General features: G+C 36.2%; 1 protein-coding gene across 1 annotated transcript in view; it reads right to left on the bottom strand.

Moving 5' to 3' along the window:
- The window catches only part of MORC1 (MORC family CW-type zinc finger 1), a 172,494-nt gene that overhangs the window by 102,853 nt on the left and 45,918 nt on the right, over window positions 1-23,723 (bottom strand). The window contains 6 exon segments of the mRNA XM_047752969.1: window positions 4,269-4,423; window positions 6,641-6,784; window positions 8,983-9,047; window positions 11,455-11,528; window positions 12,194-12,273; window positions 18,535-18,660. Of these exon segments, the coding sequence (XP_047608925.1) occupies window positions 4,269-4,423; window positions 6,641-6,784; window positions 8,983-9,047; window positions 11,455-11,528; window positions 12,194-12,273; window positions 18,535-18,660 (644 nt within the window).

The raw sequence follows: 23,723 nt of genomic DNA, 5'->3' as shown, positions 1-23,723 counted from the left end.
AGGGATCTAACCCTCAACTTCATGGGTCCGAGTCAGATTCGTTAACCACTGCACCACGACGGGAACTCCAACACATTAAAGTTTTTTTATTAAGAATTTTAATTGGTAATAAAGACACCGAGCATCAATAATGCACTTACTGAGAATTAACGTATTAGGCTATAGCAACAAAATTACAACTTAAAGAGATGATTATCCCATTTTATTCAAGGTTGTTCAGGTATCATCTGATATTTTTGTTTCTGGGTGATATACTTTGTAAAGAATAACATTAAAATGGTGAATCTATTAAACACCATGTCAAAGAATAACAACAGAACTTGGAGGTGTTAGGATAAAATAAGACTAAAGAGAAACAGTAAACTTCAAATATCTTGAGGGGGGTCATCTGAAAGGCTTCAGGCCCATGCCTCATAGGCACAGGGGTGGGGAATGAAGGCAGCCTTGCTAACTCCTCCTCATCCTTCAGGAAGTATGTCTTCCTTTGGGAGGCATTCTCTGGCCTCTAAACCATGAGCTCCCGATTGCTGGCTTCTACACATTCATTCTTCTCTGTTGAGCACAGTCCTATTTCCAATTGTCAAGTTGTGTTAGCCCTGCTAGATGATAAATTCTCAGAGAGGGTGGACCATATCTGATTTGTTAGTCCTATAACACTCCATGCCAAGCTCAGAGGAAAGAATGAGAGAACGCATGAGAAATAGATTTGACATTACTATGAAAATGTATTTTCTAACTCACTTGTGCAAAAATTCATGGGCTACTTCAAGAAGTAGCAATTTTTCTTTCATGGGAAACCCCATTCATGCTTAAAATGTCTGCCCACTTGCCTAGGGCAGGAGTCTGTCCACTTGCCTGGGGCAAGTGAGGTAGAGGGGATTAAAGCATGGGGTGGGAGTTTGACAAGATTAAATGATTTTAACCTTGCCATCCTGAGGCCCTATGAGTTCTGCTGGGAAAGGCTGTGCTTATTACATCACAGATTTGCTTTTATTTTTAATTTTTTTCTCTTTAGGGCCATACTTGTAGCATATGGAAGCTCCTGGTCTAAGGGTCAGTCAGAGCTGCAGCTGAGGCCTATGCCACAGCCACAGCAACACCAGATTTGAGCCTCATCTGCAACCTATGCCACAACTATGGCAACTCCAATCTTTAACCAACTGAGAAAAGCTAGGGACTGAATCTGCATCTTCATAGAGACAACACTGAGTCCTTAATCTGCTGAGCCACAGTGGGAACTTCTGTTAAAATTCAAATTTCATTTGCTATTTCTATCTTTTCCTTCTCTTCCTACTTGAAAAATCTGATGATTAATATTTCCATTTTACTGTAAGGATGCATAAAGTTGCAGAAAACATAACAGGAGACAGTAAGGTGAGGACAGACTCAGAGATGAGAAAAACACTGCTGAGATTCTCAGCATTAACTGTGCCAAAAGTAAATGCAGACTCAACAAATGACACTGTCATTACCTCTCCATTTCCCTTTTTTGCTGATTCGATTTTTACAAGGGCCCAGTTTTCCATAGAAACACATCAGATTTATAGCAACTACAAAGATTGCATCTTTTATTTATAAGGCAAAAAAATCTACCTAAATACTTTTCATTAAAATTGTGTGTCCTGTAATATTGGCTCAGAGTATTAGTCAAGCATGATGTATAATGAGCAAAGACCTTGAAGGTGGGTTCCTCAGCACAGTTCCTGAGACTACTGATTCTGACCCTGCTTACTTGATTCAGTTTGATAATGAAGTTTGGGGATGGGGTTGTGAGACATGTGAACAAATACACGTGCTCACTATGCTTTCTTTACTCTGCTTTCCTTCTAGAAGAACAGCTTTTGGGAGAATAACCTCTAGCTCTAAGTCGATTCCCAGACAATTATGGAATGAAGAAATCAACATGTTATTAACCAATAACAATTAAAATACAAATATAGCTTACACATTTTGAATCTCATTACATCCATTGATAAGGTTTTGAAAAAATGAGGTAGAAAAGATAGGGACAGGAAGTTCCACAGAAGGGGTAAGGCTGGAAAGTGACACCCTGGAGTTGAAGGTACAATGTTGGGAGGGCACCCACACTCCAGGCAAAGGAGCTTCTAGAGAGCTCCCCCTAGAGTCAGGACTGAGTATGACTGTCCTGAGTAAATGTGGGCTGGATAGAGACCATTCCTATCACCTTTAAATTTAATGCCTAATTCTTTCTGAAGACTTAATTCTTTACTCCAAGGATAAGCAAGACAAGGAAGGGGCTACAGAGAAGATATGAGAATGAGGCAAATTACATAATTTTCAAATGCTTAACATTTTCCCTTTGTACCATGTCATGCTAGCATTTAAAAACCTGTGAGTAGGCCCTGACTCTGTATAGAGTATACTTCACTCTGTATATTTCTATTTTCTATAGCTTTAAGGACACCCAGCCAAATAATGTAGTCATTCTTACATTTAGTATAACTACAAACATGTCTCTGAGAAGAAAAAAAAAATACATATACAAAAAGTATGCCTATGCTAAGTCAAAGTTGCACGGATGTACTCTTCAGAGAAGTGCTTCTTAAACTTTAATATGCATACACATCCCCTGTAAATTTTGCTAACATGCAGGTTTTAATCCAATAGGTCTTGGGTGAGGCCTCCAATTCTGCAATTTTTTTTTTTCTGGCCTCCCCCTTGGCATGCAAAAGTTCCTGGGCCAAGGATTGAATCTTCACCACAGCAGTGAACAAAGCCACAGCAGCGACAATGCTGTATCCTTAATCACTATGCCACCAGGTAACTCTGAGATTCTGCATTTATAATAAGCTCCCAGGTGATGCTGATGCTACTGGTTCATAGAGGAGGGTTTAGATCATGACATAAAAAATCCAGCTTTGGCAGGAAATGTGTGCCCTCAACTTCATTCCCACTGTTACATTTTTTTTTTCCTGAATTCAGCACTCTTTCCTATTTCATTGGTAAGAGAAAATTTTAGGACCAAGCAGAGCGGGTACAAAAGAAAAGAAAATATTCTAAAATTACAACTTCAAGTGCAGGAATAATGAGATTTTAAGTTGTCTCAAGAGTAGAGACATAATTTTTGATATGCATGAATTATACATACTTCATGCAAATCACTGAACAAATACACAGTAGCCTGTCTATTTCTTTCTACAAATTAAGCCCTATGTCTGCATAATTTAAAGGAATTTTATTTAATTAATGCATAGCACACTACCTCATTGGTCAGGTATCTCTGGAGAGTGAGGTGACCAGAATAAGTCAAATTTTCCAGAAAACTGAAGTTTATCTTTTTACTTTTTCAAACATATTTAGTCTAGTGATTTTTAATCTAAATCTTTAGGGACTTAATATATGCAAGACTTGTTAGATATACAAAACAAGGTTTAGCATATCTACAACTATCCAGGGTCAACAATGATTATGCTACAGCATGATATAATAATTCTGCAGAAAGGAGTTCCCCGGTAGTGTAGAAGTTAGGAGTCGGCGTTTTCACCCCTGCAGCACGGGTTCAATCCCTGGTCTGGGAACTGAGGTCCCACACCAAGCCACTGCACCCCAAGGCCAACTTCCTCCCCCCCAAAAAAAACCCTCAAATAAACAAACAACACTACTATAGGAGATTCTCAGGTCCACATGGGACCCTGTACCCCTATACAGTAGAGTCCTATAGTGTCCTTTGAGGGTTTCTCAGCTTATTCCCAGCAAATTTCTGCCTCTTTCCTACATGATCAGTTACCAATTCATACAGCTCTCTGACTGCCCTCCTCTTACAATTTTTATGCTGTTGCTTTATTTGCACATAATATTCAGGAAAGATTTTGAAACTAACTTCTTTCTTATTTCATTTATTTATTTATCTGTTTATTTATTTATTTGGCTTTTTAGGGCCATACCCACGGCATATGGAGGTTCCCAGGCTAGGGGTTTAATCAGAACTATAGCTGCTGGCCTACATCACAGCCACAGCAACATGGGATCTAAGCTGAGTCTGTGACCTACACCACAGCTCATGGCAATGCTGGATCCTTAACCCACTGAGTGAGCCCAGGGATCGAGCCCATGTCCTCATGGATACTAGTCAGATTCGTTTCCACTGCACCACAACGGGAACTCCTACATTTGTTTTCTTTAATGCAGGGTCTCTTTCAGGGTTTTGGGTTACTAGTTACCTGAAACAGTACAATCATTTCACCTTAAAGAAATCACCAAGTTAATCCTCCACTGAATATCTCTTACTATGAATATTAAGTACTCACTGATCCCGGTGTCCTTACAGTACTGGACCAAGTACTGTCCCATAACTTTTAGAAGATGATTATACTCTTTGACATTGAGAAATTCCTGCTTATTATGGGATGGTTCCATGATCTCCAAGGGTATATTAACAATTCCAACAACACCCGCACCAAGTCTGAAAGAATAAATACATATATAACACATGACATTGAGCTAAGGAAAAAGTAGATACACTCATCTGTTGAAAGCCATTTTTAAAAAGCAAACTCAATCATTTGGTCTGGACCATGTCAACGTTTAACAAGCTATCTTATAGTTGCAATTGTTTATGTAAGTCTATGGTCACCCCAGGTGTATTGGTCCCATAATATAATATCTCTTAATATATCATTACTGAATTAATATGACTCCTTTTCCAAACCTACAACCTCACATGGGGAGTCAGGGAGGGTGAGAATAGGAGGCCCTTTTTCATTAAACACCCCTAAGAATGCCTTGCAGTGATAAACCAACAAGGTCCCCCTAACAATGCTGGCCAGAGAGTCACTTTCCTCATCCTCATTTTGCCTGTCAGGTTGGATTTCTTATCACTGCAGAGGTCCATGGGTGCTCACTGAATTCTAATAAGGAAATCTACAGGCTGGATTATCTGAGAAAGTAATAGCCTGATGGATAAACTTCATTTTTTTTCCCCACATTTTCAGCAACTCCTGATGCAGTAGTTGGGATATTCTGCTTAGTGACATAGCCAGTTCAGAGAAAGGGCATCCAGGAGCCTAACTCTTCAGGGGCTCCCCACTGCCCGCAGCCTGGCACACAAGTCATGCCTTCCCAATTTGGGGTGCTGCTTACCATTTTTTTACCACTTTCCCCTTCCACCCTGCCCTCCTTTCACTATTCATTCTTTAAATCTAAATTGGAGCATCATTTATTCCAGGAAGCCTGACTTAATTTCCCTCCGTTTGGTTTACTGCCCCTCCTAAGATGCTCTCTTTATACCTGATACTTGCTTCTAATATATATTTGTTTGTTGGTTCACTTATTCATTCACTGATGCATGTATGCTCAGCACCAAGCCCTATTCCAGGAACTAGAAATATATTGTGAATAAGAAACACAAGGTCCTAGTTTTTGAAGTTTCTCTTCTACTGAAGAATAACAGGCATTAAGGGTGACAAGATCATTTCAGATGATGATCAGTAGTATAAGGAAAATATAGCAGGTGCTGTATCATGTGAAGAGAGAGAAGGCAGAGAGGGGTGATGGCAGAGGCTAATTTTAATCAGACAGTCCAGGAAGACCTTCCTGTGGAGGGGACTCAGAGTTGGTACCTGAGTGACATGCTAAGACCAGCAGTAAGAAGATCTGAAGACAGAAGTTTCAAGGCAGAGGGAATAGCAAATGTCAAGGCCGCAAGGCAGGAAGAAGCTTAGGCTGTCTGTGGAGCAGGAAGCCTGCTGGTGTGAAGGGAATGCAGTGAGGGGGTGGTTTTGGGCGGAGGGTAGTGGTGGTGTGTGTCCCAAAGCCAGGCAGAAGCCAGATCACTGGAAGACTATGAAAACCAGTTCTATTCTACATGCACTGGGATTTTAAGCAAGAGAGTAAATCAACATGTTTTACAAAACATTCTTGCTGTTCCCATACAATATAAATATATATTTATATACTTGTCCATCTCACTGGACTATGCTCCTCAGCAAAAGGTAGTAGGTCTTCACTGTTTTATCTGCAGAGATTAGTACAGTGCCTGGCACATGATACTGCAGTACAAGTACTTGCTGAATAAAGAAATGAGTGAACTGCTAATTCCTTAAGAGTGAGAGAGCAAGATAAAAAATGTTCCCCTGAGCCATTCTACTCATTACGGTTATCCTGTCTGACTCTGCTTTTCTATATAGTCTCTCTTCAGGACTCTACATAATTCATGAGAGCAGCCTGTGGAGTTTCAGACAGACCACTGGGAAAGCACCAGAATGTATTACTCCGGAATCCAAACAGGCTCTTGCAGGTAACTGGCGGGAACTCTTACATGAAGGGACTGCACAAAAAGGTTAACAGGGTTGTGTTATAAGACTATGGATTCTTCTTTTCTACAATTTCTTTACTCTGCTTGTATTATCTTTAAGTTGGCAAAATATTAAAAACTTAACCTGAGTAGATGGCACAAGAAATGGTAAGATTTCCAAAAGTGTGCTTCTTTCTTAGAGCAGGCATGCAGCTCCACTGATATTATGAATTAGGCAGATTAATGCTTGGGCGTTGATGGGAAGCATGGGGACTGGATGTGACACCTGCTCCCATTATGATTAACCACTCATCCAACTCCACAGACTGAATCTTACTGCAATCTCCCTCATCCTGCCTGTGCCTCTGAAAACAAAAACATACTTACAAGGACTTCAGTTTCAACTGTGGGCCCACTTTCTCATGCATTTTGATCAAGCGATTATTACTGTAAATGAACATCCCAGCTTGGCTTCGGTTTTCTATGTTCACACCAAAGAACAGGGACAGTGTCCTTGCTTTCTTTAATTCTCTAGCATTACATTTAGAAAGTTAAAAAAAAAGTTTTTATTAAATAAAAATACAGTTTACAAACTGCTAATAATTAAACTAGAAGGCAAACATCAAAGGAACTCTCTATAAAATTCCCAGGTATTTTGAGAAACCTAGTAGGTACACTCAGTATCTCTGCATAGCCAAGTATTTTGCATAAACTGATAGGAAATAACTACCAGTCAAACACAAGCATCCCTTGATTCAAAAATGAGTTTGCAAATTTAAATTTACAAGAACTAGAAAGTGCAAAGGAGCTGTGAAATGTTAATGGGCCTAATACGTACACTGCAGCATTTCTGAAAAATGGCGATTCAACTACTTTAAAATTTAGGTGTTCCTAGCACTGGATATGACATCTAACTTTCAGCATGTTCTCAAACCTCCAAATATCCTACACAGATTAGAATGGGCCAAAAAAAAAAATTTTTCAGTTTCCATTTTCTAAATCCAGAGGTAAATCAAAGTTAATACAGCACGATTACAAGGGCAATAGACATTAACTCCTATTTTCTTTGACTCTGTATGCTATACTATGTTTTATGTGACTTTTGTATTCAAAGTGTAAAAATAGAAATTGACACATAGAATATGACAGAAATAGCCATAGTAACAGGAGGCAGTTTGGAGCTATGAAAAGCACCTAGATCTAAGAACCAGGAAGATGGACCCGGCCTCGAATACAAGCTTGTCTTTGTAATAACCATGTGATTGTTGGATAAATCACTTCAACTTTCTATCTTCTCTAAAAATGGGAATAATACCTGCCCAGCCAATTGGGATGCTGTGAGGACTAAAAGAGATAATGTTAAATATAAACGTGAAGGACATTAGGTGCCTAGCAAATGTTATTTTCCTCTTCCAACCCAAGAATGCTATCAAACAGAATTCTCCTCTGCCCATCCTTCCTTTCACAAAAACAGCTTTTTCTTTTCAAATTCATGATCATAGGCTATTATAACTGACATATTTTTCCTAGACTGATTAAATACATCTATCATTAAAGGACAATGATAAAGTTCTATCTGTCCTTCTACATGGATATTACATACAGAGTGCATCAGACTTTCTGATGCAGTTCTTGACATGAGTTTATACGTATTTTTAAAATGCATATACATGTAGGGTTAAATATATATGAATTAAACCTTTTTTAATAATGTCTACTCAGTAATTAGATCCTGCTGTTCAACTGAAAAAATACTGACTTTGTAAGGGACCCCAAAACAGGGTGCAGGAGGATATGATGTAATCACTCTGCAATATTAAGTGGCATACCAATTGTCTTCAAATTTAAAAGAAGCATTTTGCTATAAAGGTAAGTTCACACCAACTGGCATTATTATTAAAATATAGTTTGGTCACCTTTCATGCCTATTGTTATGATGACAAAAAAGCTTTTTTCCTTCTGAAGACTCTAAAGAAGCCTCTGCTCTTCAATGAAGATTTCTATATTTATTTAATATTTATTTTGATAAATGCAAAATTACCATTTCAAATTTAAGTTTCGAGGGAAATTATCATTACGTAGCACTTCACAATTCACACACATGCACAAAATGCTAAAAAATAGTAACACTTCCCTAAAAATTTGTTTCTCAAAGTTATTGCAGTTTTCAAAGTCTGACTTTACTCGGACAACAGCAATTACTTTCAGTTTAACTTGTTTAACACCTGAGCTGGATGGCAAGTCAACATTACTAATGTAAATAAACAATGGTTTTGTAATACATGTTTGCTGTTTTCATTTTAACCATATATAAGTGGTTACTTTTACTTGAAACATATTCTATCTTAAATTGTAAGTGTACTAGAAGAGGGAAGGAACCCTCTAGAAATTAAGTGGCAAAGGACACAGGGAAAGTGAAGTTGTCAGGTGAACCCCTGGCTACTTCAGTTCTTCATCTAATCAGACAATGAAATAATTTTTCACTCTTTATTGAGTTTTAACATTATGTAAATATATGTGATATGTGTACATGAAATATATATTTTGTAAATACTTTCCATTGATTAATTTGGTTGGGGGATTTTGACCATATTATGGTGACATCATAAGATGTCACAGGCTGGGAAGAGAAATTGTCACAATAATCCCCAAATATGCCTACTCAGAAAGAAGATTTTGTTTTAACATAGAGCAGAGGATTCTAGCAAACAGAGTATTTTATGTCTTACCTCCGTTTCTCCTGAAGAATCTTATGCTTTGCTTTTACATCTTCCAATGCTTTCTGTAATACATCCTGGAAAAGTACATTTGGTAAGGAGAGAATATTATGCCATTAAATTAATATCAGCTGAGCTGATATTTATTATCCTGTTATCTAAAGGTTTCACAAGGATAACAATGACAGGTCACATTGTCTAATGCAATTCTATCACAGTAGATACTCAATAAATACTTGATAAATGATTAAATTCCAATAGCTAAGAAGACAAACCAAATTCTAACCATGGTTCTCAAAAAGAGAATATGTGCAAAAAGCACATATTCTGATGTGTTCTCTGCCTTTAGAGAAAGAGTAACTGCTCCCCATAACGTCACAGTGGCTTTCATACAAACTATATGAAAGCTTGCGGAAGTCATTCAATGTACCTAGACGCTGGCTTTTGCCTATGGCATTTAGAAAATGCTGAATCACATGATCTAAAAGTACAGCTTCTTTCAGGGAAAAAAAAACAACAACATATAATTAAAAAATTTTAATCAGGAATTCCTGTCATGGCTTGACAGTAACAAACCCAACTAGTAATATGAGGACGCAGGTTCGATCAACTGCTGGTCTTGCTCAGTGGTTAAGGATTCAGTGTTGCTGTGAACTGTAGTGTAGGTTGCAGACGTGGCTCTGATCCCAAGTTGCTGTGGTGTAGGTTGGCAGCTGCAGCTCCGATATGACCCCTAGCCTGGGAACTTCCATATGCCACAGGTGCAGCCCTAAAAAGACAAAAAAAAAAATTATCAGAAGCAAAAAGAAAATGTCTCCTTTATATCAAGTTCAATATACCCCTAACTAATAATTCCCAAACTTTTCCTTTATATAATACTCCATCCCTGGGCTTTCTCCCTTTCAGACTGCCTCAATACCAGTGCCCACCTGTCCTTCTTTCCTTCTCTTTTAATTTGATATATTGGCTTATTCACTACCCTATCTCTGGTATGCAGAAAAGAAATAATGCATGATTATTTCACAAATAAGAATAGACTTTTAATATGCTCCATCCACCTAAGTGAAGGATGGGCATCTCATTTGATGGGTATACCTCTGACTAAACCTTATTTTCACTGACTTTAAAGTAAAAGAAAAAGGTAAATGGGTGGTGAGTATTTTACTTCAAATTCAACTACTCAACTGCCTAGAGGAATTTAAGAGGTCAAATGCCAAGGTCCTTCTGCTTAGCTCTCTCCTCTGAGTTAAAGAAACCAGTGTGCATCAGAGCAACAAAGCAAACCGCTCAAAGCCATCTCTGCCCTTCCTGTCAAGGCACTTAGAGCACAGAGCAGAGAGGCCATGAGAGGTAATGGGCTCAGGCAAGAAGAAAGCAAGGTCCTGACCCATTAGAAAGAGACTGTTTCTCTTGTCTCGCAAATATATAAAGCCAAGGAAGTTGATTTTTTGAGAGACAGAATAAAGAATGCTTAAACTTTTCTTTAAAAATCAATAACAATAAGAAAGGTGTACGCTTACCTTAAAAAAAAAAGTGAAAGGAAAAAGATAAGAGAATTTTGGCAAAGCCATAGATAGCTTTGGGGAGTTAACACGTGCTACTTTTTCATTTTGTCTTGAATTCATGACCACCAGATATGAGAGCTCTTTACTAGATACAGCTCTGGTCCTTGAAAGTTTAAGGGCAAATTACAGAAAAAAAATCATACATCCTCTGTAGAAGAGGATGAAGGAGGGGTAAAATGAAGCATTTTTCTCTATATATATGTCCTCATCCCATTGTATGCAAGCAAATAAACATGCTATGCAATTATTCACTGTGCTAGAAACCTTGATGCCATATTTTTAGTAAAAGTTAGCAACCTTACAATACATGTCCTGCGGCAATATTCTTTTTCTCTTAGTTTCTCTGCATTATAATTAATAATCATAGTCCTTTATAACCTATCTTACTCATGGGCATACTGCAAGGATTACAGCAAATGTTTATATACTGTGTGGAATAACTCATAAGAAAAGAGCTTTGTAAGCTGGAAGCATTGTTATTAATATTCATAATTATAGTACATAATTCCTAGCCCTAGAAAGAAGGATTGCTTATTGGTCTTCTCCTTGTTCTCCCCATTTATTTAGGTCCATAGGGAGCTATAATTTGAAGAGATATTTTCAGGGAGACTCTATAGGCTAGTTCTTTCTGCTAGCTTTTCATTATTTTCTTCTTTCCGCTATTATTTTTCCTATCATTTTAAAGAAATGAGTTATGATGCTCTTCCCCACTGTTCCCAACTCACCCCACGTTTTGTTCATCTTTGCTCTCAATCTCAGCCTTTTCCCCACTTGCTGAGCTTCCTCTCCTTTCTCTGCACTCATCTATTCTATATACCTATGTTAAAATTAACTTAATTTACTGAACTTTTTTAAAATTTTAGGAAGTAGGTGATAAGAAACAACTGTATACAGGAAAAAGTAAATGACACTGTCATACCTTGGTAGGAGAGGACAAAGAAGTTCCATCAGTGTAGTTTACTTTGATTTGTGCTTCTTTCAATATGAATTCAGCTAAAACAGAAGCAAGATAATTTAATAAAATGAAATTCTTTCAAGCGTTTTTAAACAAGCATATCGTATATCTCCATGACCAGCAAGAATGGCTTACAGATAATAACCTCAGAAAATCCCATATTCATTCTACAGTTTTCACGCATTCCAAGACTAGGTAACCATACTGGGTTTCCTCTAAGGCAAGACAATTTAGAGGGCATACATACGTCATGACTTAATATTTGACTGACTGAAAACTCTCTAAAATTCATGAAATATAGTTATAGAGCTTCTCCTCACTCCTGGATCACTAGGAAAGGATGGCTTTGTCCTTTGGTGGGAAGAGTGAATGAGTAGAACATTCCTTCTTAAAGTGGATACAACACCAGTCTCTAAAATGATTAACTCTGTATCAGGACAACCTGGGTTTTGAAAATATATCAATATAGTTCCAAGTGTATACTTAGAACTTGAATTATTTTTATAATAATAAATAACATCATCATTAAATAAAACCAAAGATGGAAAATGTGTTATAGAGTTCCTTAAAGGTAGAAATTGAATTTGATTAATTGAGATTATTCCTACAATGCCTAGAGTAGGGTATGTCCCACAATAATTGCTCAATTAATGCTTTCTGAATAAATTAACAATAATGATGCAAGCCATTAATAATTACATACCTATCTTTACTGCTTCTTCTGCCTTTTTAACTTCGTTTTTAAATGTCTCTTTAAAAGAAGATGTGACATACAGGTACTTTCTGAAATTTAAAAAAAAGAACATAAAGATGTCAGATTATCATTTTGTACCTGATACAAAAATGCTCCTCAGGAAGACTATATACTCCAGAGATTTGCTATTATTAAGAAAAGTTCATCAAGTAAGTTGCATTTAGCTGGTAAATCAGCAAACTTTATACCTAAGAAAAATTTACTGCCTTTTAATACGTGGCAATTTTGCTTTTATAAGGGAACTTTAGGAGAGAGATAAGAAAATCTCATCCCACACAAATGTTCACTTACACATGCAAAATAGGATAAATTTCTTAAAAAGAAAATTTTCTATGCAACTGATCCATTATCAAAATTACCGGTTAATATACATAGCCCTCTTACTCAGATCATCACTGACACTGGATAAACTGCTTCTCCTAGTCCCTAAATAATTATCTCTAGCTGAAATGCTCAGAAACACACATTAACATACCATTTTAAACTAATAAAGCACATTTTCTATATTATTGCTCAAAAATCACATTTTCAAGGTCCAGTGTTTTATTGAGAGCAAAGACACTCTAGAACAATCAGGGAGAAGGAAATTTTTATATATTTATGTGTATATATTTCTTCCCATAAACTCGAAATGAGCAATAAACAAGTGAGACAAATCCTGTACAACAGTAGTTCTCTGAAAGCAGTTGAAACCATGAGTATCTATTATAAAGGATTCCTGGAATGAGGATTTTACATGTTGGTTTAAATTATCACGGACAGAAAAATTCCAGGACATTCTTTAATTGAGAATGTGCAGAGCTCTGTATACTTGGTTTTATAACTTTGGCCTCATACTCATGTCTACTCATACTTGAGTCTACTCACATAGACTCAAAGACTTACTATTTTCTGCTACCTTCATTGTTTAGAAAGGTAGCAAATTTTTGGTGAAAGGTAGATGGTAGAGCATCTCGTGAAGCCAAAACGTTTTAAAACATATAAATAGAGGTGTTTTTTAAGGCAGAGGGGACCGTCTAAATCTATACCAATGAGTCTACCCCAGGGATAGGCAAAATATTGCTCATGGGCCAAATTTGGCCAGCAGCCTCCTTCTGTTATACCTAAGACCTAAGGTTTGTTTTTGTTTTTTGTTCTTTTTTCCCATTTTAGAAGGAAAAAATAAGGACTAAAAGGAAAAAGTAAGAATATGTAAAAGAGACTGAATGTATCCAGATATTTACTCTCAGGCCTTTTACAGAAAAGGTTGGCCAATCCCTGCAATCTAGGCAAACAGCGACAGCTTTTGAATAACAGCTTGACCTACAATTGTTTTTCTATGTTCTGACTTTTAACAGTGTAAGTAGTAATGCAAATTCCTCATAACACAAACAGGTCACACATACTTTACATGGCTTTTAACTGGAATCTGTTTATACTTTGTTTAAGACTCTTTTATTATCTCAACAGAAGCTACACAGGTATACTCAAGACAGAATGCCTTCATGATTATTCATAAAGAGTTGGAATCTGTCTCACAAGATTGTTGGGAGAATTAAAGGTGTCAATAGAGCTAAAGAACTTAGAACAATGCTAGTTCACAGTAAGTACTTAAAATGTGTTTTATCTAACAAACACCTTATAGGTCTGTTTATTAGATGTGTGATTTACAGGAAGTGTGTCTTTTAGAGGGGAAATACACTGGTAAGGAGGAAATGAAGTGAGGAGCTGAATGATTTCTTTTTAAGAATCTGAAAAATCCACAGAAACTTGCCCAATTACCTTCATAAAAAGGCTTAATGCTAAAAAAACCTCATTGAATGTCATCTTATATTCACCTACTTCAATGGTTTAATGAACAATTCGAGTTTAATAACTAACTCTGTACCTTTACCTCTAACTTCAGTATTCATTTTCAGAGAAGATTACATAGTAAATACAAAAAAGGAATACCCATAAAAATCTAAAGTAAAACTATTCTCAGTTTGTTCCCTTGACTTTCTTTTACAATAAACCCAATTCACTTAAGCCATAACCTAGGTGTACTGGAAATCAGTCTCTAATAGATTTAGAGAACAGCAAAACCTACGTTTTACAGTAGGAAATCATTGGTCACTATAAACTAGAATTATCATTTTTTAAATCATGTGTTAATCACATAATTTATCTTGCTTGATCATTTAACTCAAATCTTTAAAAAAATCAAAGTGAAATCAAGGAGAAATTGTTTGAACAATGAAGTAACCCTTCAAAGATGATATGAATTAAACTACTCAAGCATTTTTATAGACTATGTGTATATAGCCATAGAAAGTACAGGTGGCATAAAAAGTACCAACTCTGCCTTAGTGCTTAATTTTAAACAACAAAGACCAACAAATGTGTTCTCTTTGTGGTTTGTGTCATTGATATAATGTCATTGGTCCCAGATGACATTTTAAAACTTAACAATTGCTCACAACAATTAATGGAAGCTAAGAAATATATGCAACTTTGTAAATCCAGTGTAATAAATCTCCCCATTCTCACAAAAGAAAAAATTTTCAGTCAAATCTCCATCCACAATGCCCCCATCAGCTTCACAAGTTACTTTTTCCTATGAGTGGATTCTTTCAGACAAAAGTGACTTTGAGAGGCAGAGTGACACTTCCACTGGAGGGCAAGGAAGAGGATCCATCCAGTTCTGTCTGTTCCTCAGTCCTTGCAACATTCCTTGCAAGTGAATGGTATCCCCTCTAGAAATGGCCTTTCAGTTTCTCAGCGGTTAAAATTTTTTCAAACTCACCTTCCAAACTTTGCATTTACTTTACCTCTGCCCACAACCAATGGCTGGGGTCTCTGTCTCCATCTTGCTTCGGCCTCCTCTCTAACTCTGCCTCATTCTACCACATTCTAGTCTTCACCCTTCCTTTTGAGTTTCCCATTCTACCCCCCTACTCTCTTCCATCAATAAAACCATACTCAAATATTTTGCTTTTGTCCATTTTTCACATAAACCAATTTATTGAATATTTTTTTTCTAGAAGAGCTTGAAAACATGAACTTAATGAAAAGTATAGAGGGAAGTGACAATTAAAACAATAAAAAGATTTGCTCCTGGAGTTCCTATTGTGGCTCAGCGGGTTGGGGACCTGATATTGTCTCTGTGAGGATGCAGGTTTGATCTCTGGCCTCATCCAGTGGGTTAAGCATCTGGCATTGCCACAAGCTGCAGTGTAGGTTGCAGATGGCACTTGGATCCAGTGTTGCCCTGGCTGTAACAGAGGCCACAGCTGTAGCTCTGATTCAGCCCCTGGTCTGGGAACTTCCATATGCTGCAGGCGTAACAATAAAAAGAAAAAAAAAAGTTTTGCTTCTTAGAATGGCAAAAATAATTAAGAAAATACTGTTAACAAGTATGGATTTAGAATTCACTCAATAAGGACGCTGTGAGTTTTATGGTAGAAAACCCATCCTTAGAGGAGCAGGTACTAAGTATACACAGCAAAGCCAGCTCCGTAGAGCCCAGGTATATCCTGGACAATACTGGGATGTTGCTTCAGCTCTCTAGAATATCCCAGCCATGGGATGACACTGAGTCAAAGGTGACAGTAAAGACGCTGGGTGGTGCCTTCCTCTTTGACTCCTCTGAATAATATCCTTATATTAAACAGCAATGGAAAAAGATGATCTGTGTCTCTCTGGCTTGCAAAAACAGCATAACATTCTCATGCTAAGCTTGCTCTAAATGTCTTCTACTTCTATCCACCCATCCAAATTCTGCCCTCTGGAATTCCAAGCATCATATGGCAGCCTTTCAGATTTTCACTCAGGCTCTAAGTCTTCTCTCATCCATGGCAAGATGCTCAATTCCAAAGACCCCCCCACTCCCAGACAGTTCATTTACTGTGAGCTAGGAAGTCTGCTTCCTTCCTAAAGCATCCCCATCTGAACATCATCCTCCAGACACAGTGCAGACAAGGACATGCTTTATAAGGACTGTATTCATCTTCTTCTGCTCACTAAGTTCCATAAACATTTTCAACAATCCTGTCAGCTTATATTAAACTTGTGGTCAATTAAAGCATCTTTTTTTCCCCCAAGTAAATCACTTTCCAGTCTAGTATATTAACACAACAGATTTCTAAAATCTAAATTCAGGACTGTATGTTAAATTACATTTATCTTTTGTACATCAAATCTTTCACATCTTGTTCATATTACACCCGACAGAAGATATTCCTCCTAGTTTGGGGTCAATTATGAATTCAAACATATTCTTTTTTATCGTTATCGATAAAAATACTAAACAGAATATGATTAAGGGAGGAAACCAATGACATGACACCAGAAATTCCCCTCTGGCCCCTTCTAAACTTGTTAAAGATTGGAGTAAAGGAGCTACGGCAACTCTAAGTACATCTACAATTAAAATGCAGTCTTCTTTTGTTTGCTACGAAAATATACAAAAATGACTGACCATGACGTAAAGTCATGTATTCTTATAAATAATACTTCAGGGCTCATTTCTAGACATTTATTGGAGCCTGGATGTTCAGGTGGACATTCAATCATTTTTAATACATTTTAAATGCTTCTACTCTGGCCAAATAGGATCATCCCAGCTTTTAATTCTTTTTGATACAGCTATTAGTGTCTTTGGGGAAAGAAATAAAGTAAGGGTTATCCTACTATTAGTGAGGTAACATGGAGAGAACTCCACACATTTCTTACATAAAACTTTTGCCACCAGAGAACCTACAAGGAAAATAATATGCAAGTCAATAAGGCAAATGAAAGAAAGTTCAAGCCTAAGAGATAAATCCATGAAAAATTAAATCTGTCCATACTGTAGATCCCAAATATCAGAGTTTATTGGAGCACCATAAAACTTGTCAAAGGTTTAATCCCCTTTAAGTATCTTTTAGGGAATAAAATAAATATTTATATTTATCTCCTGGTAAGATATATGTAAGAATATTACATTGAAAGGTACATAAAAAATATACTGGGATGGTAAATAGCCATCACTTGATACAAGTAATTCAGGGAGATGAAATTCAATTTAATAAAATTCCCTCAGAAAGTAGAGACAAATTTACATTTTCCATTGGCTTAAACCATTTTTCACCCAAACTCACTATGAGAAGAATAATTTAATTTGAGAGATCAGCTCTATTGATTGATCCAGGAGACCCTTGGTACTTCCCAGAAAAAATGAGACTGATGAAAAGGAAATGTCACTTTGATATGAATTAGGGAACAAAGAGATTTATAGAATAAGTCTCAGGCTTCACACTTTCATTTTTAAAAATATGATCTGCAATCTAATCAGAAATCCAAAGTAAAGCTTTCGAGGAATCCATTGGTATGTGATCAGGTCATTCAACTCAGAATCTACAATTTTTAATATTAATATTGATATAAATGATCGCAAGGCCCCAGAACCTCAACTACTTTTTCATGAAAACGTGACAACATAACGGATGTGGGTCTATTATAAAGAATTAATGTGGTATAGGGGAAGGAGCATGGAATTTGAATTGATAAAGAATTCAGAGCCAGAGATTCTGACATTTATTTACTTCTAAAATGATAATAAAACATAACCCACAGGGTCACTGCAAAAATCAAATAACATAATAAGACATATATACAGACAATGCACAAGCATTAAACATTCCTCTCAGTAGATAGTAAACTTCTGTAAACTAAAACTAACCTTTTCATTCTTTGCTTGTGTACCTAGCCCAATCTCAGACTAACAGAAGGTCTGATAAATGTTCAGTGAATAAATTAATGACCACTCATAAACACACACACGAATTAGTGTTTGGATCACACCCATAGTTGTGTAAGTTATATAATATGTAAATGTAAGCTTCAAAAAAGCCTATGATAAAATATAAAAGATAAATAAAATATAAATGAACCATATGTGTATTACACACATGTTCATTCTATATGTAATATACATGCACAAATGTCACAAATGCATATATGATTTAATAGTTCAAATATATTGTATTAAAAAGAAACAAGGGAACTGATTTTTAATAGAATATATCATAATTGAAGCACCTAGGATTCACTGAAGTAAACAGTAAATTCTTAGGTGAGAGACCATCTTCACCGCAATATGTCGCTATTTCGGCCAAACACGTTTCACATTACTCTGCAGCAAACCTTCTAGAACAGTTTGAATTTTACTTAAAATGTAAAATCTTACTATCAAATTGTAAAAGTCTTACTATCAAGTCACTTTGACAATTAGGGTAGAAGGTATTTTACAAATAAAAACTCTATGAAGAAATTGAAGAAAGGTGAGTTACCTGGGTCTGTAGAGGCAATAACATAGGTATTTTGTTTTAACTTTTTTGGCCTGAATGAATATTCTCATCCAAGGGTCAAAATACAGAACAGATGTATAGGCTCTGAATGACCATCTCTCTGGAAAACTAGAAAAGAAAATATCAAAGGCCATACTATGGAGGATATAATAATGATATTATTTGAGAAGAAAAAATAAGACTACTAAATTATAATGGTTACTACTAACAGCTTTAGAAACTTTTTTTTTCTAAATCCAATGACACATCAAACACCAGCAAATCTTCCAACAATCATGTACCCTCTAAATACAAGGGCTTACATGAATAAACCTACACTTTGATTAGAACTGAATTTTTCATCTAATTCTAAGTAGATTTACATCAGCAATAGGAAAAATACTTCTCATTAAAGCTATCAACCATCCAAAAAGGACAAAACCAAGTCAAATAAACAAAAGAATCCCCCTCCTCAAACATAACAAAAAGAATCTAGGCCTGGATTTCTCTGGTGGCCTAGCAGGTTAGGGATCCGGAGGGGTCACTGCTGTGGTTCAGGTTCAATCCCCGACCTGGGCATTTGCACGTGCTGTTCGCAAGGCCAACAACAACAACCAAAAAGAATGTAGGCCCCCATAAACAAAATACACACATACATTTCCATAAAGTTACTGCAAACAGAGAAATAAAATATAAATGTTTCATGTGCTTGGAAAATTATGAGTAAGAAACATAAAACTTCATTCTATGAGTGCAGTAAGTATTAAAAAAAAAAAAAAGTATTAATGGCCAGCTGAGGGGAGAAGTCTGACAATATAAGTGAAAAAACAAAAAAAATAACAGATGGAAAGGCAATAAAATGGGAGCCTAAGAAGAAAGCTATTCTTTGTTGTCATGTTGCTTTAAAACTCCAAGGACCTTCTATATTAAAGTCTACTTATAAACTCTAAATCTTCTCCAATTAGGTGAGAAATAGAGACCAAAATCGAGCTTAGCCATGCTTAAGAAGTAGCACTCTTCATCCTCTATGAAGGGCTACAGGGCCAAAGAGAAAGCTGGGGACAGTAAACCTATCATTTTCACAATCCCACCTCAGTCCAGAGGGAGATAAGTTGATGGAAAGGAAATATAAAACCTGTTGGGGGGGAGAGGCTGCTCAATGGGTAGTTACTCCATAAGAAAGAACTCCAAGGAATTTACACAAATGAAGACAAAGCTCATAAGCAGTCCAAGGATTTCCTGGTAGGTAATAAGTTCCTCCAGGCAGAATCTGAAGCCGATTATAAAGTCAGGAATTTCTTTTATTTGTTTAAAAATAAATTCTTTTAAAGTAAGCCTTGAGTAAAATTCCTCAATATAAATTACATAAAAGTATCTAGTCCATGGCTATCTCCCCCAGTATAAGTGCAGCTTTCATGTGACAAGAAAGGCTGTCTGCATTAAGGTGCAGCACTACAATAATGTAGTCAGTTATTAGTGTACCAGACGCTGCACAATCAGGAAAGTCCTCACCTGTTAAAAGAAAAAAAAGGTCACCTTGGGACACTATAAAAATTCTGAGAACTCGTGCCATTATTCAAATCCTTTCTGGATCTCCTGATTTGAAATTGCCCTTACAGCTAGAAGCTGTTTCATTTGACTCTCCTCAAAGCTAACACTCCTCTGTCATTTGAAGGTAAAAGTCAGAAGTAATTCAGAGCTAAGTTTGAGAATTTGAGGACTATGGTGAAATATCAAACTAGGTTAGACAAATTTTGGTTAAAAAATATTACACAAATATAAATTAAGGACACTAGTACTTCTAACTCTATTAACTCATTTTTTAAATTCATTCAATAAATATTTACAGATAAAAATTCACAGCATTGTGTCGGGGATCCTCAAGAGCTCCTCTGTGTTAGAAGATTGTGCTAAGTCTCATGGGACTTAGCATCTAAGTGTACTCATGGCTAAGATTCATCATGGAGACATAGTAAGGTTTTATAGGGGCTCATGGGGAAAACATAGGTGGTGTCTGGAGGATTCCTTGTACAGCTTTCTTAGGTTCTCTCCCTCTTATATAAGGTCACACGGAGACTACTCTTCCCCAAGCTATGAAAATGTAGCAACACATGTGCGATGCTTCTGTCTAGAGAAGCTCATTAGAGATTGGGCACTAAATGTTTTCTTTTTTTGTTTGTTTTTTTTTCTGGTTTTTCTTTTTTTTTTTTTTAAATAACAAGGATTTACTGTATAATACATGGTACTACATTCAATACATTGAATGTATATATCTATAATGGAAAAGAATCTGAAGCTGTAAACCTGAGACTAACATAATATTGTAAATCAACTATAGTTTAATAAATGAAATTTTAAGACATAATCCACATCACAATGGTAAATTTAAATATATATATATATATATATATATATATATATATATAATGGCATAAAACCACTCTATCACTGTCATTCACCACCATGCAGGCAGGAAAGCTAGTTTCACTTAAGAGTGTCCTTAATAAGGACTTCCAGTCTTGGCACAGTGGAAACAATCTGACTAGGAACCATGAGATTGCAGGTTTGATTCCTGGGCTCGCTCAGTGGGCAAGAATCCAATGTTGCCATGAGCCATGATGTAGGTCGCAGCTGTGGCTCAGATCTGGCATTGCTGTGGCTGTGGTGTAGGGCAGCAGCCACAGCTCCAATTAGACCCCTAGTCTGGGACTCCATATGCCCCAAGTGCGGCCCTAAAAGGACAAAAAGACAAAAAAAAGAAAAAAAAGAATGTCCTTAATGAGTCAATAGAAATTATTTTATTATATCTCAACCCTTGAGTACAAACAAGCCTTTTTAATATTCTATGTTATAAAATGGAAAGTATGCATAAAGCACTTTTGCTGCATTCCAAACAAAGGACTGTGGATTCTCATGATACTTTGAGTTGCAATTTAGTTGCAAGTTGAACTACAGCACATTTTCTCATGGAACAGCATTTTTATCTGAAAGAAAAATCTGCAAACAAACTATGGTTTATTCAGACTTGGGTATTTGGTGTTTTCTCAAAAGTAAGAGAGTCTATAACCCCGGGGTGTGCGGGGGGAGGGATGGCGGTATTGTTGCCAAAGATAACTGTCAATGAAAATTAGACTGCTCGAAAACTTTTATTCACTATTGTGAGCTTCACAGCTTCCTAATACTTAAGCACTTAATTCTCTGATGAGGTCAGTGTTATAATTAACAAATGTGATTTCTAATATTATATATGCTAAACATATCTCAGTGAACCAGTATTTTCTAAACGACCAATGCACGAAATTACAAAATCATGCATAGATAAAAGATTTAGCAAAGTACAAGACATGTCAATAAATTTTAATATAACAAACTACAAAAAGTTCATTGATAATAGTTTCAGATTTCACACTGAAAATCACCTTTAGGAAACTACCACTTGTCGAGCTTTGGTGCAATATCAAAGACAAATATCCACAATTATCTGAAAAGCCTTTTAAAATACCCCTCACTTTTCCAACTACATGTCTGTGAAGCTAGATTTTCTAGATATAGTTCAATCAAAACATTTTATCAGAGATGAATGCAGAACAAATATGAGAACCCAGCTGTCTTCTATTTAGTCAGACATTAAAAAGATTTGTACACATTTAAAACGATGCCGCTCTTCTTATTGTGTTGCAAAAATAATTATTTTTCATTTTTAAATGTTACTGTGTTAACAGTTTATGGTTTTATGATTATTTTTAAATTATTAAATATTTAAAGTTTCATTTCTAAGATGATAAATAACAAAAGCTCTTTGGGATCCTCAATAATTTAAGAGTATAAAGGGATTCTAAGACCAAGATGTTTGAAAGCTGCTGAAAGAGAGTTTGTCTCTCAGTTCACTGAAAGTCAAGGAGGCCATGTGAATACCCTGGATGTTTGTTAGGCAGATAATTATAATTTTACTTCTGCCTAGAATGCCATGAGTCACTCTCAGGAAAGAACAGACGACACCTCAGAAATGCACAGTATAAGAAAAGTGTCTCACTTTTTTTTTAGTTACAAAATGATGTACAACAAAGACAGCCATTGTAGCAAACACTGAAAACACCTAAATGTTTGGTTTCTTGTTCGATTTTGAACTTCAGATGCATCGGTTGATCTAACCATAGCCGTAATTCCTCAGCATGTTGTCACCACTGGTCCACTCAAGATCCCTCTCCTTTGCTTTATTTCACTCTTTCTTCAACTTTCACTCTCATTTCCCTCCTGAGTAATTATCTATTTTGAAAAGGTTAGTATATACCTTTGAAAGTGTGTAGTGTTATAAAATAGAGTTGTTTTATAAAGGATTATGTGTTTTCTATTTAAATAAATATTACTGGTGCTATAATTCTCATTGTTTCCTATTTTTTCTTTCATGATTATGCTTTTCAAATTTTTCCATGATCAATTAGTTTTTACTCATGCATATCATTTCACAGTATGCACCCTCTATATTTTATTTATTGATTAAAATTACTCATTGAACTCAGATGCATCTAACTCTCTACTTCCATTAGTGATGCACTAACATCCATGAACATGTCCCCACTTAAACTTTCTGGAAAAACAGATCCATGAATGGGGTTATGCAATTTATATCCCCATCAGCAGTGCAAAAATCTTCACTATTCCATATCCTCTCCAATACTTGGTATTATCCACCTTTCTAATTGCTACCATTCAATACTTATAAAATGATATTTTATTGTTGCTTTAATTTGCATTTCACCCCTTTATAATGAACTTTAACAATTCTTCACATATTTGCTATTTATGCAGACTTCTGAATAGAGATCTCAGACCTGTTAACCCTCCTAGGAATTTTACACATTTGTTTTGGTTTTTCATACTAGGCCTGATCATGTAAGCACTCTCTGCCAAGTATGTATCAAAATTCCAGACTCCCAGAAAAAAAAGTAGGCTTTCTGCATAAGCCATACTGTTTGCACAGTCAACACATGGTACCTTCAGGAGATCTAAGGGAAAAAAAAGACTGTTACTCTCCACCACCAGGAACTGCTTCATATATCCATATATCTTTTCCAAGAGGTGTTCTTCTCTTGGTTCCTCCTACATGTCTTTTCCATCTTAAACTTTTCCACAAGTGTCCATATTTCTATTTTTGTCAGTGTCATCTTTCTCTCTTACTTTCTATTTAACTA

This window comes from Phacochoerus africanus, chromosome 1 (genome assembly GCF_016906955.1).
Source record: "Phacochoerus africanus isolate WHEZ1 chromosome 1, ROS_Pafr_v1, whole genome shotgun sequence".
Taxonomy (NCBI): Eukaryota; Metazoa; Chordata; class Mammalia; order Artiodactyla; family Suidae; genus Phacochoerus; species Phacochoerus africanus.
Note: the sequence above shows the minus strand (reverse complement) of the source record. Positions and strands in the feature narration are given on the sequence as shown.